Source organism: Pelecanus crispus, chromosome 20, assembly GCF_030463565.1.
Source record: "Pelecanus crispus isolate bPelCri1 chromosome 20, bPelCri1.pri, whole genome shotgun sequence".
Classification (NCBI taxonomy): domain Eukaryota; kingdom Metazoa; phylum Chordata; class Aves; order Pelecaniformes; family Pelecanidae; genus Pelecanus; species Pelecanus crispus.
In genome coordinates, this window is record NC_134662.1 from 3735884 (window position 1) to 3751571 (window position 15688).

The window sequence follows — 15688 nt, forward strand, 5'->3', positions numbered from 1 at the left end:
TGGGGCGGGAGGTGGTGGTCCCACTGACCTGTTCCCAGCACCCAGAGCATCGGACCCGGCCGTGTCTGCCATGGGTCCGTGTGTCCGCTTTGGTGGTGTCCGGCTGCGGTTCTGCTGGCCCGCGTTCTTTCTGGGACACGCAGGAGCCCGTCCCGGGGTGTCAGTGCTGGGTCTGCATCCCCGCGCCCACCCCGGGCGCTTCCTACGGCCACCGGCTCGGTGCAGGGGGGCTCAGCCCTGGGGCTCGGGGTCGGGCGGGGGAGGTGGGCGCCGGGGCTGTGGGAGGGCGACGCCGTCTCTTCCCCATCCGGACGAAACCCCCGTGGGCCGGCAGGGCCGTGGGGTCCATCCCCGGCGCGGGGGTGGGCTCGGGCCACCCGGCCAGGGACACGAGTGGGTTTTTCCCCCGAAGCGCTCGCTCCCCGGTGGGGTCCCCGGGGGGGGCACACGGGACTGCGGTGCCCGCACCCCCGCGAGCGGCCGGGGCCGTGGGGCGGAGCGGGGCCGTGCGGTGGCCGCCGGCGAGGGCTGTGCCGGCGGGGGGAGCTGCGGAGCCGCCGGGGCCCCCGGCCCGGCCCCCGGCCCGCCCCGGCCCGCCCCCGCCGCGGCGGCGGGCGCCACTCGGCCGCCGGTGGCCTCGGCGGCGGCGGCAGCGGCAGGATGCGGGCGGGCCGGGAGGCGGCGGCGGCGGCCGAGGAGGAGGCGGCGGCCGAGGCGACCAAGCGCGGCGGGGCGGCGGCGGCGGCGGCTGCGGGGCGGGTGCGGGGCCGCGGCGGGAAGGGGTCCCCGAACGGCGAGTGCCGGCGTGGGGAGCCGCCGCGGAGCCCCGGCCCGGAGCCGCCCCGGGAGCCCAAGGTCTCCTTCTCCTGCGGCGGCGGCGGAGCATCCCCCGGCGGGGCCAAGGCGGCCGAGGAGGGCGCGGGCGAGGATGCGGGCGAGGAGGCCCGCGGGAGCCAGGCCAGCTTCATGCAGCGGCAGTTCGGGGCGATGCTCCAGCCCGGCGTCAACAAGTTCTCGCTGCGGATGTTCGGTTCCCAGAAGGCGGTGGAGAGGGAGCAGGAACGCGTCAAATCGGCGGGGGCCTGGATCATCCATCCCTACAGCGACTTCAGGTGCGCGCCCGGGCGGGCGGGGGGCGAGCGCTGCGCCCGGTGCTTCCCGCGGGGATGGAGCATCGGGCCGGGCCGCTGCATCCCCCCGGGGATGGAGCATCCCCCGGGAAGGAGCATCCCGTGGGGCCGGTGCATCCCCCCGGGAAGGAGCATCCCGTGGGGCCGGTGCATCCCCCCGGGATGGAGCATCCCCCCAGGGCCGGTGCATCCCGTGGGGCCGGTGCATCCAGCCCTGGCGACCCCGGGGGGCGAGCGGAGGCCGGGGCCGGCCCCTGCGGCCGGGGAAGGGGGAGGCCGTGCTGTGCCGTGCTGTGCCCTGGGAGAGGGCACCTTGAGCTGTGCTGGGGGTGGCAGCGCGGATGCCGCTCGCCTGGGTGCAGGGAGGGGCCGCGGCTGGGCATCCCCCTCCCCAGCGGAGCAGCAGGCGAGCCGGGGCGGCCAAGAGCCCTCTGCTTTGGCAGGGGGGGTGCCCGGGCAAGGGCATCCCCTCGTCCTTCCCGGGGCCTCAGGAGGCTGGGCCCAGCACGGACCCTCTGGAGCCCCACTGGGCTTTGGCTCTGTCCCCAAACCGCCCCGGGGGAAGGGGTCACCCTCCCCTGGGGGGGCCGCGGGGCTGGGCTGGAGGACACGCTGCTCTCTCCGCTGTCACGCAGAGCTTTGTGAAGGCTCCCCCTCCCCCAAGGAGGCCTGATCCTGTCCCTAAGATCCAGGGAGTTTGAGGAGGGATTCATCTCGCTCCCAAGAGGACTAGAGTCCTCAAGGTCCAGCCCGTGTGGCTTCCAGCCGAGGAATGGCAAACCCGGGCAGAGAGACTCCGCAGCTCCGTCTGCTTTCCGCCCCCCGAGCCCCGGGGGAGCTCAGAAGTGGCGAACGCTCCCCGGGTCGTTTGCCGGCTGCGAGGATGCACAGCTCGCCCGGCTGGGGCGGGTGGCACGGCCACCTTGCAGGGATGGGGGGCCGAGACCTCGCTGGCGAGCCGGCCGTCAGGGACCCCTGGTCCAGCGACCTCGAAGGGGCTGGGGGGAGTGAGGGGCTCAGCTCTGAGTCGTTCTGGCGCGAGGTTTGGGGAGGCTCAAGTGCGGGTTTGCTGGGGGCCGGTGTGAGGGACGCCACCGAGCCAGACCCTGGGATCTGTTCACCGCTGGCACTGACGGGTGCCCGCTGGCGCAGGGGTCCCTGGGGCCGGTGGAGGTGGCCGTGGTGGGGGGGTCTGCCCTGCCAGGTGGCTTGGAGCAGGGACCAGCGCCTGCACCTCCTGCTCCTGCCCTCGTGCGCTGCTCCCGGGCTGATCTGCCATCCTCCAGAGGAGCAGCCGGAGGCCCGCAGCCTCCTCTCGGGGCTGACATCCCACACCGGGGCCTTACGCCCTTGCAGCAGACGTTCCCACTGGGAACGCGCTGGAGGTATCCATCGGAGCCCTCTCCTTGGCTTGCCGGCTGGGCACCAGCTGTGCTGCAGAGCCAGGGTGAGGAGCGGCTGCACCATGGTTGCCGGTCCCGTGGCGGAGGGAGCTCTGCCATCCCTGCCGTGACTGGGCAGGAGTGGCAGTGCCAGGCGGGTGCCTGGGGGCTGGCGAGCCAGGGGACTCTGCCCCTCCGTGCTTCCATGCTCCGCTTCGCCCTCGGCAGCTGCAGCGGGAGGCTGGGAGCGGGGTGATGGCCTGGCCCCACTGTCCCCCACCACGACTGCACAGGGCCACCACCGGCCCGCTCCCGCGGCCGACTCCGAGCCAGCAGAGCCGCGGTCCTGGTGGCGGAGCCCGCGGTAGTGCCAAAAGCAGGGTGTCCCTCGGAGGCTTCCCTGGGGCGCAGCAGCGTCGCTCCCCAGGCCGGCGCCGGCAGCGGGCGGGCGGGTGCCAGTCCGTGCCGGGGTGACCTTGGAAAGTCACCACCCTGGCTGGCCTGCCCCGCTCTGGCTCCATCCCTCCTGGAGTCGCTATCAAGTCTTGAAACCCATTGGGGAAGAGCCGCTGCCTGTGTTTTGATGCTGCGAGTGGCGTAGGAGAGTTCCCTGCCCAGCGGGGAGGAGCAGCAGGCAGAGCCACGGCATGGGCTGGGGCCACAAACGTGCACATAAACAGGGTCAGCTCACCGCCGCGCTGACAGCCCGGTCGTGAGGAGCCCGCTCTGCTTGCGGGCGGTGAGGACTTGTGTCCCTCTAGTCCACGTTGGCCTGCCTTAAAAAAATATAGATACGTTATATTTATCTAGTCATGGTATGGAGCATGAACCCAGCCGTGCCTGCCCTGAAAAACCCATTTTCCCATCTTAAGAGAAAATCGTTAGCCATCTGCATATGTGGCATCATTTCATAATCGGAGTCATTTAGAGAGCCTGTCTCCTCACGGACACGGCACTGCGATTATTCCTGCAAAATTCAGGGGCAGAACTTGCTCCGGGAACGCAAGTTGCTATTTACATGAATATTGAATTATTAGGAAGCAGCCTGGGTGGCTGGTTGAGATCACGAGCTGCAAATCTGATAAAAGGGACCTTGTAATTTGTGCGCTGAAGTAGACGGTGTCGAGCAGAGCCACCTCCTTTCGGGTGGGGTGCTCAGTTGTCTTCTCTGTCTTCGCTGCTTCTGGTCTTTATCGGCGGGAGGACAAAGCCCAGCTAGCGTTGACTTTTTCGTTATTTCTGCTGGTGTTTCTGCAACTGGGGTGTCGCGCTCGGAGTGGGATTGGGAGCTGGGGAGCCGCATCCAGCCCTCGTTTCGCAGTGACCCGGGGCACGTTGCTGGTCTGGCTCCCATCTTTACACCTCGCGCGCACCCGGGAGCCAGGGTGCTGCGAGGCCTCGGGGGGCAGAGACGCGCGTGGGGCCAGGGCCGAGGAGGAGGCCGGTGGCGTTCCTGGGGGAGCGGGTGCTTCCTGGGGGCACTGGGAAGCAGGAGCTCCAGCTCCACGGGCGATCCCTTCCCCTTCTCGCGCGGTGAGAGGCTTGCATAAGCCCAGGAGGAGGGTTCAGCCCCGGCGCCTCGCTGGATGCAGCGGGAATGCTGCGAGCTGCGCGCAGCCGGTGATTCGGTGGTAGCGGCGGTGCCTGTCGCCCCGTGACCACCGCGGGGACGCCTGACGTGGCTACGCCGGCGTCACCTCCCGCCAGCCCGGCACTCGCAGCCTTCCACGAGGCGTGGGGCTGAGCCGCGGGGTTTTTGCTGCTGGTGAATTTCTGTTGCAAGAGCCAGTCCCGCACCTGAATTGAGGGGTGAAGCTGCATCCAGAGCACGTGTCCCCCCGCGCTGCTTGGCCCGGAGCCTTCCTCTTCCAGGCTTAAAATGGTTTCTGGGGCTTTGCTGGTGCCTGGATGATGCCACCGACCCGTTGGTGCCACCGTCGGGGCTCCTGAACAGCGGGACCGGGCTCGCCAGCTGCTGTCGCACCCGGTGTGCGTGCCGGCGCTGCGAGCTGCCGCTGGTCCCGGTGTTACCGTTCCCTCCGGCGAGGGTGTTGGGGAGCTGCTCTCCCCCTCTGCGGCGTCAGCGTGGGGCAGTCGGACCTGGGGGGTGCTGGAAGCTGCTGCTTGGAAAGAAAAGGCTGTGACCCTGGGGGAATCGTGAAGTTTTGGGTCCCTGAGCAGTTTGCAAAGCCTTTATCCCCCCCTCCCCAGGGTAAAAGGCTTCTCCAGGGGAGAGCGGCACCAGTCATTCATCACGACTGGCTGTACCGGGACGCAAGGGCATGGACAGCGCGTTGGGTGCTGTACCTCACCGCTCAGCTCGGGCAAACTTCTGCTGTTGGTTTCTTAACCCACTTCTAAGAGCGACCTCGTTTTTAAAATACGATTATTTCGTGCAAGTTTGCAAAGCGCCCATCCCGTGCCGCTCCTGCGCCCATCCCGTGCCGCTCCTGCACCCATCCCGTGCCGCTCCTGCCTGCCGGTTCGCAGCCAGGGCCCCAGTCCAGGCTGAGGGGCTCAGCCCTCACAGAGCGGGGTCTTGGGGAGCTTTATGCGCCCGGGCAGGCTGGCGAGTGGGCAGCTCAGTGCCTGGTCAATGGGATCGCCGTAGAGGGGAGCGATGTGTTGCGCTGAGCCTGCTGAGGCGGCTGGATCGTCCCCAGCAGCTCCCTGGAGCTCTGTGTGCTGGCCGTGGAGCCGAGCGGGAACGGCCCCGGTGTCCTGCGGCCGTGCCGCCCTGGATGGCTCCGGGGGGCTTCTCCTGGCCCCCTCCCAGGCGGTAACAGCGGGCCGATGGGGGGGCTTTGCTGGTGCCGACGTTGGGATTACCCCGCGCCTGTCCAGCCTCAGGGGTCTCCCTGGGTGTTTTGGAGGTGCCAGGGAGGCGGTGGCTCTGTGGAGGGATGTGCTCCGGGGTCTCGGGGGCAGGAGCGTGGTGGGGGCCCTGGGACTTGCTGTGGGGTGGTACGGGGGCTTGGCTCCGACGGCTCCTGGCCAGGACCTGCGGGGCAGCACCGCTGGGCCAGGCTTTGGGCAGGCGATGGAGCAGGAACGCAGCAGCCCCCGCTCGCAGAGCCTTTCGGCATCTTCTGTCACCATCGCTGTCATTCAATTGGGTCAGGAGCAAGGGACGGGGTGCCGAGGATCCTAATTAATTTGTTTTCAGGTATTTTTAGTAGCCTGGATTGGATCTTTTTTTCTACGCACACACTGCCCTCCGAGGAAGAAAGCGTTGGCGTCGCACCCAGGTCCCCGAAGAGATCGCACAAGAGTCAGTCGTGTGTGTTGGGGGGGGGTCAGGAGCAGTTTATCTTTCTCAGCAGGCTGAATTCTGCCCTGGCTCAGCCAAATCACCAAGGGGTTTGAGCCAGAGCAGAGTTTTGCCCAGCTGACGTGGTTATTTAATCTTCGTTCTTCACAGCTTTGCGTGGCTAATGCCCCCGTGGGTCTGGCTTTGTGCAGCAGGGTCAATTTGTAGCGCAAGCTGCTGGGGGGGTTTGCAGGACAGATCCGGCCCCAGCAGTGGCTCTGGTGATACCAGCGTCTCTGGGGGGGTCGTGCCATGCGGCCGGAGCCCGGGGCATCCGGTAGCACCTGCCACGGCCGTGGCCTCGCTGCCCGTGGGGGGGTCGCGGGGCACCGGAGCTGCTGGGTGCCGCGGGCAGAGCTCATGTGTGGGGGCGTGGGGGGGAGCACAGCCCGCTCCTCCCAGCTGGCAGCGGGCGAGGGTACCCTGGAGACGGCCCTGGGTGTGAAGTCATCGTCGTGCAGCGGTGACATCACTCAGGGTTGCCACGGTAACGCCTCACATGGGGAAGGTGTCATTGGAGAAAGGTCAGGAGCTGGGATGCTCGGCTCCTTCTGGTCCTGCGCTAATCTGCGTGTGGGGGGGAAGGATCCAGCCCAGCTCCCGTTCCTGTCCGCGGGAGGTCCCCGCTGTCGTCCCCCTGTCCCTGGCAGCGTGGCCAGGGCACAGCGTGGCCAGGACAGCCCCTGCCCCTCACCCCGCAGCTCCCGGCAGCTCCTGCCCGGGGCGGGCAGCGCAGCAGGGTGGGCTGAGCGGAGGGGCGTGGGCGAGGGTCCTGCGCGTCTGTGTGCGTGGCACCGAGGAGCGTCCTCCCCTCCTGCCCCCCAGGCGAGCACCGGGGCGTGGGGCAGGCGGGGAGCGAGGGGCCGGGGTCCCCTCCGCGCCGTCCTGCCGGGACGGGGCTGCTGTGACCTTGGAGGTGCTTGGAAAGGTCATTGTTGGCCCAGAAGATGGGGATGAGGAGAAAGGAGAGAAGGACGGGGAGGAAGGAGAGGGTGGAGGTGGCGGAGGAGCCGTGCAGGCCAGGCAAAGGCAGCGGCAGCCGCCCACCCGCTCCGCCGTCTGACCGGGGCTGCGGGCGATGCCGGCTCCAGCTGCAGCTGTACGTGATCGGCTGCGCCGGGAGCTGCGGTGGCTCCTTCCACTGCGGCCACGCCGCCGGGCTCCGACACGCAGCCCCTGCCCTGCGCATCCCCCAAAACCAGGACCTCAGCCTGGTCCAGGGAGGTGCTGGGCTGGGGTGGCCCTAGCTGTCCCTGGGGACTCCGTCCCCCGTCCTCATCCTCGGGTCCCCCCTCTGGGAGCGGGGAGGGGTGGGGGCCGCTCCCAGGGCAGCAGTGGGGGAGGCCGAGCTCTCCTGTCCTGCCTCCGCGCGCTACCTTGAGCGCCGCCTCCGGAGAGGGCGATAGCCCCGCCGCAGCGGGCGGTTTGGGGGTGAGGGTGGTCCCCAGGGCAGCTCGGTGGGAGCGTCTCCCCCACCGGCACTTGCCTCCTTGTTCTCCCCTCGCCCCGGGACCTGCCGGGTTTGGGCGCTCGGGGCAGAGCTCTGGACAAACCAGCCTGGCAGGAAGAGTGCCCTGCAGCAAACAGCCCCCAGCTTCATCCTGCACCCCCCCTCAGCCCTACCTCAACCGGGGGGACTGTGCTGCCCTGCAGGGTCGGGCCTGGGGGCAGTTTGGAGCAGGATGCGGTCCCTGGGGAGAGGAGAGGGGTGCCTGTGGCCGAGGCAGTGTCCGCACCCCGGTAGCAAGAGTCCCTTTGGGCAGGGCGTGATGGCCGGGTCCCCTCGATGCGGGGGGTGGCTGTGGGGCACCGGTGACCCCCTCCTCCATCCTCTCACTCCCCAGGTTTTACTGGGACTTCACGATGCTGCTCTTCATGGTGGGAAACCTGATCATCATTCCCGTGGGCATCACCTTCTTCAAGGAGGAGACCACGGCACCCTGGATCGTGTTCAACGTGGTCTCCGACACCTTCTTCCTGATGGACCTGGTGCTGAACTTCCGGACGGGGATTGTCATTGAGGACAACACGGAAATCATCCTGGACCCCGAGAGGATCAAGAAGAAGTACCTCAAGACCTGGTTTGTGGTGGACTTTGTCTCCTCCATCCCCGTGGACTACGTCTTCCTCATCGTGGAGAAGGGCATAGACTCGGAGGTGTACAAGACGGCCCGCGCCCTGCGCATCGTCCGCTTCACCAAGATTCTCAGCCTCCTGCGGCTCCTCCGCCTCTCCCGGCTCATCCGCTACATCCACCAGTGGGAGGAGGTAAGGGCCCTGCGGGACGCAGCCCGGCGGTGCGTCCCTCCTCCGGCAGCGGCGGGACCGGCCGGAGAGAGCGGGAGCCGGGCCCCTGCGAGGGCGGCGGGGCTTGGGGCTGCCCGAGGGGCTGGCGGGTTGCACGGGGTCTGCGGGGCTGTGAGTGGGGCCAGTGGGCGACTGTGACCCTCCCTGGAAGGGGGAGAAGCTCTGGGCACCCCCAGGCATCCCCCGCCTTCCCCTCTGCTCTGTCCCCATGGGGACAGCCGGGACGTGAGAGCGCTCTGGATCCGCTTCAGCGCGAAGGCAGTCCCTCCGGCTCCTCGGGGCCCGCCGAGTGCCGCGGCTGAGCCGTGCCCTCTGTGCGCGTGTGTCTGGGCGCTGGGGTTTGCACAGCCGGTGCCGTGGTACAGCAGCGCCCATGGGTGACAGCACGGCCAGCACAATCTAGGCTCCGCTCCGTGCTCCGCCGGCAGCTCGACCACGTCCCCCTGCTCAGCTCCCCGCGTGCCAGGGCAGGCGACGCTCCTTGCCTCCGGTCCCGTCTGGCTCCCGGCTCCATCGGGAGCGCTGGGGAGGGCTGCAGGAGCCCCAGCCCCTCGGGGGCGGCGGGACCCCTAGGTCCCCAGGGCAGGAGGCAGGGTGCTGCCCGGGCTTGGTGCACCCGGGGCTGCGTGGGCTGCGAGGTGACGTGCCTTTGTGTCGGGATGCGGCGTGTTCAGCTTTGCCGTGTGGCTCCGGCGCGTGGGCTGGCACTTCCCGGCAGCTCCGCTGGCTGGGGCCGTGCAGGTGCTCGCTGCAGCGCGGAGCCCGCTGTGCACCCACGAGCTGGAGGGGTGGCGAGTGCCTTCACATCCTCCTCCTCTTCCTCCTCCTCCTGCTCTGCTGCTGCTGCGTGTCCCCAGGCCCGGCCGGGGCATGTGCGGCTCTTGGCTGGGTGTCCCCCCCCACGCAGGCTCCGGTGGGCGAGAGCTGCCCGGCAGCGCTGCAGGGATCTGCAGTGCAGCCTGGACACGGTGTCATCGGCTCCGGCAGCTGCAGGGGTGGCACCAGACCCTCCTTCCTGCGCCCCCGCCATGCAAAGACACGCGGCCGCTCTGCGAGCTGGGGTGGGTGCCGGGGGCTTGTGCCTGGCAGCCCCATTCTGTCAGGGGTCTGACTCTGTCCCAGCCTGATCCTGCAATAGGGAATCCCCCAACAACCCGCCCGTGCCTCTTCCCACAGCTCCGGAGGGGCTCAGCCTCCCCACGTGCATGGGGCTGAGCTTGGCCGTCCCGGCCGGTGCCCGGCAGAGCCCCCACGCCTCGCAGCACTGCTGGGGGCTGCTCCTGGGGCAGGGAGGGGGGGGATGGCTGCACCTCCCTGCCCGCATCCCCCCTGCCCGCATCCCCCCTGCCCTGTGCCCTTCTCCCATGCCTGCTCTGCTGCAGGAGGATCCCACCCCTCCTGCAAACCCCCCCATCCCAAAGCGTGTCCGTCCCCTGCCAGGGCTCCGGCTCTGCACCCTTTTCACTTCCAGATGGGACTTAGCAGGGAGAGCCCCGGGGACGCGTTAAACCTGTGCGTGGCTGTGCAGATTATCCTGGTAATCGCATCTGCTTACAGGGGATGGGAGGGGAGCGGGGCCCCGATCCCCACCGGGACCTCGCCTGCTCTCGGAGACACCGCAGTCGGGGCTGGCGGATGCCATGGGAGCGTCTCCGGGGGTCCGCGGGTGCCTGATTTTGCCCCCCAGCAGCCTCGGCGGTGGCTGGGAGAGGGGTAGCAAGGGGCCACCCCGGGGCGTGATTGCTGCTGGCCAGAGTGGGGAAAGGACGTGCCCAGGGCCGGCAGAGATGGGGCTGGGGCTGCTCCTGCCTCTCCTCACCCCAGGCTGCCCCTTCCCCAGCCCCTCGCGCTCCACCTTGTTCCCTCCCCATCCCATCACACCGGCTCTGCCTCGTCCTGCCCGCACCGCGTGTCCTGCCTGGGCAGACAGCCGCAGAGCCCAGGGCTGGGCGCAGAGGAAGAAGGGGACGCCGTGCCCGTGCCCGTGCCCGTGCCCATGCCCGTGCCCGTGCCCTTGCCCTTGCCCGTGCCCTTGCCCTTGCCCTTGCCCTGCGGCTGCTCCCGGTGATGCTGTAGGGCTCCAGCCTTGGATCCACGGTGGGTGGGAAGTCTGGGGATTTCACTGCCAGGGGGTTAAGTTCTTGTTTTCTTTCTCCGCCCCCCGCCTTGAATTCACCTTTTCTGGACCTTAAAAATATTAGAAAAAGGAACAAGTCCTCAGTCCCTGGCTCAGCTTGCAGCCAGGAGCACGCGTCCCTACCCGCTGCGTTTGCCCGTGCGGGTGCCCTGGGGCGGGAGGTGCTGAGGCCAGGCTGGGACCGGGGATGTGGCGGGGGCAAAGCCCCGCTCTCGGGGTGCTGGGAGCGAGGGGGGTGCTGGGCGCACCGAGCAGCCGCTCCCGGACGCAGGCCCTTTGCACACCCCGGCCCCAGCCGGGGCTCTGGTCCTGGGAGCAGCGGGGGGGGGCGGGGGGGGGGGGGGGGTCCCTGTGGTCACGGCTCCCTCCTGCACCCAGGGGCTCTCCCAGGGTGTCACTGACGGGGCTCAGCGGTTGATGCTCTTGTAGCCACCAGCCCTGGGGGGGACACAGCCCCGTCCCCGTCAGGGTGGGAGCTCCAGCAGAGCAGACACTGCGGAGCCGCCCTGGCCGCTTGCCCCAAATCGGGGTCAGCCCCACGCTGACGTGGGCCCCTCGGACCCTCTTTACCAAACTGCTCCATGGCTGAGCCCAGCCCCTGGCATCCTCCCTCTCCCCGGTGCCCAGCGTATTTGGCTCTCCCCGAGCATCCGCCGGCCGCTGGCTGATCCTCATCGAAGCTCGCAGCCATTAGCGCTTTCCGAGGCGGCAGCATGGCGGCATCCCGCTGGCTATAAATAGGCAGGTGGAGCACGGCTGCCTCGGGGAGGGCTGGGGTCGGGCCAGCCGCGAGCGCCTGCGCCAGCCGAGGCCGTGTGGGTGGGTGCGGTGGTGGGGACGCCATCCCTGCGCTCACCCTCCGCCATCCCACCCCGGCCCCTCCACCCGCAGATCTTCCACATGACCTATGACCTGGCCAGCGCGGTGATGAGGATCATCAACCTCATCGGCATGATGCTGCTGCTCTGCCACTGGGACGGCTGCCTCCAGTTCCTCGTGCCCATGCTGCAGGATTTCCCCAAGAACTGCTGGGTCTCCATCAATGGGATGGTGGTGAGTGCCCACCCCGCTGTGCTCCCCGCCCCGCTCCCCCCGTCCCTCCCCGCGTCCTCCGGCCTCTCCCCGCTGACGCCAGGAGATGCCGTCCCTGCGCCCGCTGCGGACGCTCTCCCTGGCGAGCTCTTGCGGGACACGGGGCAGCGGATCGATCCGGGCGGGAGACGCTGACACGGCACTCTGCCCCATCCCCTGCCGCCTTCTCCTCCTAATTAGCAACAAAGCTGCTATTAATAAATAATGGGCTGCTTCTCTAATTGTGTGCTCTCAGCCCCGCAGCCTGCTTCAAATGGCTCTTCTCCCTCTGTCCATCTCGTCCCGGTCTGCCGGTGTTTCCATTTCTGCTCCATTCTCCCCCCTCCCTGCCCAGCTTCCTCCTCTTCCTCTCCTCCCCGTCTCCGGCTTCTCCTTCCCCAGCTGCTTCGCTCCCGGGGGAAATCTGGGCTTTTGCATGAGGGTGGGCGGGGGGGATTCGGGCCCCAGGAGCCACCAGCCCATCCCTGCCTGCAGCTGCCTGCTGTCCCGGCCACGTCCGCAGGCTCCCACGCGCGAGCGGTGCAAGAGCTCAGTGGCTTCCACAAACTCAGAGCTTGTTGCCATCACGGCACTTCACAGGGGCTTGCTGCGCTTTCGTATATCAGCTTAAAAAAAAAAGATTGACTGCCTAAAGCGAAGCCAGGCGGGCGCGGTGAGGCGCAGGAACGCGCCAGGAAGGAGCGAAGTGCTGTGGGATCGCCGCAGCCCCAGCCGTGCCTGGCATTTGGGTTTGTTTGGATCTCACCTGCAAGGTGAGACTGTCAAAAAACAGACAAACAAATGAAAAAAAAAAACCCTGGCACTGCTGAGCGCTGTTGGGAGATGCAGGCAGAGAACCTAGCTGGTTTGCCAGGCCCGAGTCGGGGCGTTGCATGCACACGTGCGTACGCGGGCGAGCAGCTGTGGCCCAGCCAGGGCTGAGCGTCGCCGTCCCTCTCGCTGCAGAACGACTCCTGGAGCGAGCTGTACTCCTTTGCCCTCTTCAAGTCGATGAGCCACATGCTCTGCATCGGCTACGGGAAGCAGGCGCCCGAGAGCATGACGGATATCTGGCTGACGATGCTGAGCATGATCGTGGGGGCCACCTGCTACGCCATGTTCATCGGCCACGCCACCGCCCTCATCCAGTCGCTGGACTCTTCCCGGCGCCAGTACCAGGAGAAGGTAAGCCTGCGCTGGACAGGGACCACGGCTCCTGTCCTGCCCCCGGCCATTGCATCCCTTCCTGGAGCCGCAATGGAACCTGTGGGTGCAGCCGGGCAGGGCGAGGGCTCCGTATCGATGCCACCTGGATGGCAGGGACGGGGTGGTGGAGCAGGACCCGCCAGTCAGGAGGGGCCCACGACCCACCCCATGGAGCAGGGACATGGGTGGGGGGTCCCGGCCCCGCAGCCCCAGCCCCTCTGGGTGCTGACACCGCCTCTCCCCGCAGTACAAGCAGGTGGAGCAGTACATGTCCTTCCACAAGCTGCCCGCCGACTTCCGCCAGAAGATCCACGACTACTACGAGCACCGCTACCAGGGCAAGATGTTCGATGAGGACAGCATCCTGGGGGAGCTCAACGAGCCCCTGCGCGAGGTAAGGGCCCCGGGGGGGCTGGAGATGGGACGCTCCGGGAAGGATGGGGACCACCCCGCTGCGGGGAAGGCTGCGGGTCCCACCGGCTCCTGCAGCGCATGTGCACGGGTTGAGCACCTCTTGCTCCAGCTTTGCAGCGCCAAGTGCAAGCGTGGCCATGCACAATCGTGTCTGTGTGTGCCGACACCTCTGTTTCCGTGAGCCTGCCCTGGGGGGAAGCCATGTCCCTGCCTCCTGGTCCCTCACCTCCTTCCCCCGCAGGAAATCGTGAACTTCAACTGCCGCAAGCTGGTGGCCTCGATGCCGCTGTTCGCCAACGCAGACCCCAACTTTGTCACGGCGATGCTCACCAAGCTGAAGTTTGAGGTGTTTCAGCCGGGCGACTACATCATCCGCGAGGGCACCATCGGCAAGAAGATGTACTTCATCCAGCACGGAGTGGTCAGCATCCTCACCAAGGGCAACAAGGAGATGAAACTCTCTGATGGCTCCTACTTCGGAGGTGAGTGCTGCGGAGGGGCTGAGTCCAGGTCTCCAAGAGGCACCGGGACACCCGTGCTGTCCCAGAGCACCCACCACTCAATGGTTCTCACCCCTCGCTCCTGGTCCGTCCCCATTTCCAGTCCTTGCTGGCAGTGTTTTGACTTTGGCACCATTGTATCCCCCACAGAAATCTGCCTGCTGACCCGCGGCCGGCGCACGGCCAGCGTCCGGGCGGACACCTACTGCCGCCTCTACTCGCTCTCGGTGGACAACTTCAATGAGGTGCTGGAGGAGTACCCCATGATGAGACGGGCCTTTGAGACCGTGGCCATCGACCGCCTCGACCGCATCGGTAGGGCGTGGGGGGCTCCGGGGGAGGCTGTGGGGGCTGTCCTGGCAGCGTGGGACACCCATGGCCAGGGTGGGGGGGCCCGGCGTAGCCCCCAGCACAGGGTCTCACAGTGCTCCCCATCCCCGCTCCCTCCCTGCAGGGAAGAAGAACTCGATCCTGCTCCACAAAGTGCAGCATGACCTCAACTCAGGTGTCTTCAACAACCAGGAGAATGAGATCATCCAGGAGATCGTCAAGTACGACCGGGAGATGGTGCAGCAGGCGGAGCTGCAGCAGCACACGGCCATGTACAGCCCCGTCCAACCCCAGGTCACCTCTGCCATCGCCACCCTCCAGCAAGCCGTCGCCATGAGCTTCTGCCCGCAGATGGCCAGCCCGCTGGTGGGCTCCATGGCCCTGGGCTCGCCCCGCATGATGCGCCGCTTGCAGTACGCCCAGGCCGTGCCCAGTCCCTTCGCCGTCTCCCCCGTCTTGCTGCAGCAGAGCCCCCCGCAGCAGCCGCAGCCCCCCGTGCCCCACGCCAACCCCTCGCCCTCCTCGCAGGACCAGGTGCAGCCCGCGGCCCTGCCCGCCTCCACCAGCGCCTTTGTCACGGCCATGGCCAGCCCGCCGTCCCAAAGCCCCTTGGCCAGCCGGACGTTCGCCTACGGAGGAGCCCCGGGGCAGCTGGGCTCCCAGCTCTCCCTCAGCCAGCAGCAAGCGCCCGGCTCGCCCCAGCGCCTGGCCGCCCACAAAAGCACACAGGCGCTGCACACCAGCAGCCTCAGCCAGGATTCGCGGCCCCTCTCAGCCTCGCAGCCCTCCCTGCCCCACGGGCTGGCGGCCGGCAGCACCCAGAGCCCCCCAGCCTCGGCCCGCGAGTCCTGTGCCTCTATCGGGGGGGGCCCGGCCGCCGCCTCACCAGGCCCCGGCCCCCCGGCTGGGCTGCGTGGCCAGGCACCCTCGCGGGGGGCCCTGGCCCATCCAGCGTCCACGGGCTCGGTGCACACGGGGCCGCCTGCCCTGGCGCAGGACTCGGCGGCGGCCCGCAAGGATTCGGCGGCCAGCACGCCCGACACGGACCCGGCCAAGTCCAGGCTGTCTTCCAACTTGTGACCTCCGTGCCGCGCCGGGCGCGAGGATGAGCGCGCCGGAGGTGGTGGTGGTGGGGGCTGTGGCACTGAGCCCCGTCTCGCCCCGTGCCCATCCCGCGCCGCCCCGCCAAGGAGCGCTGGGTGACGGCCGCGGCCGCCCCACCGGCTGCCTCCCCGCTGCTGCGGTGCCAGCCCCGCGCCCCGGCTTCCTCCTGCCGCACGCCGCAGAGCGGGGCAGCTGCCGGGGGTCGGCACGGGGCCTCTGCACCCCCACACCCACCGCGGGGGGCCGGGCTGAGCCCCCCGGCTGCGTCACCTCCAACCAAAGTCTGGCCCCCATCTCCCGCGGCGAAGCCCCGCTGCCCCCAGCCTCCCCGGCTGCCCCATAGACGCCACAGCTGCATCATCCCCCGTGATCCAACTGTATATGATATATATGACCTGAATACATCCCTGTGTGTGTGCATCCGCAGGACACCTCCCTGGGGCTTTAGGCGCCCTGGCCAGCCCCAGCACCTGCGCGCGTCCCTGCCTCCCCTCCCACAGACCCGAGGCGAGGGGTGACAGTCCAGGACTGGAGGTAAGTTGGGAGCTGGGGGGAGTCCGAGGGACGGTCACCCTGAGGCTTGCGAGCACTCCATGCACACGCTGGCCCCCCCCCCCCCAAACCCAACCCCGGGGCTACGGGGGGTAAACGCAGCCCCACGTCCTCCCAGTCAGCGTTAGCACAGAGGCAGATGCAGGAGCCTGGGGCTCCAAGCCCTGGGGCTGCCCCAGCTTTAAGGCTGGGGAAGGCACACACTGCGTGTACCAGCGTGCCTGTGTGTGTGTGTGCAGCTCCGG

General features: G+C 68.3%; 1 protein-coding gene across 1 annotated transcript; it reads left to right on the forward strand.

Moving 5' to 3' along the window:
* Positions 1 to 645: 645 nt before the first annotated feature.
* HCN2 (hyperpolarization activated cyclic nucleotide gated potassium and sodium channel 2) lies at positions 646 to 14867 on the forward strand. Its single transcript, XM_075723670.1, has 8 exons — positions 646 to 1112; positions 7667 to 8090; positions 11158 to 11319; positions 12304 to 12522; positions 12791 to 12937; positions 13199 to 13439; positions 13608 to 13772; positions 13912 to 14867. The coding sequence occupies exons 1-8, from the start codon at positions 661 to 663 to the stop codon at positions 14865 to 14867; spliced, it is 2766 nt and encodes a 921-aa protein (XP_075579785.1). The 5' UTR covers positions 646 to 660.
* The last annotated feature ends 821 nt before the right edge of the window (positions 14868 to 15688 follow it).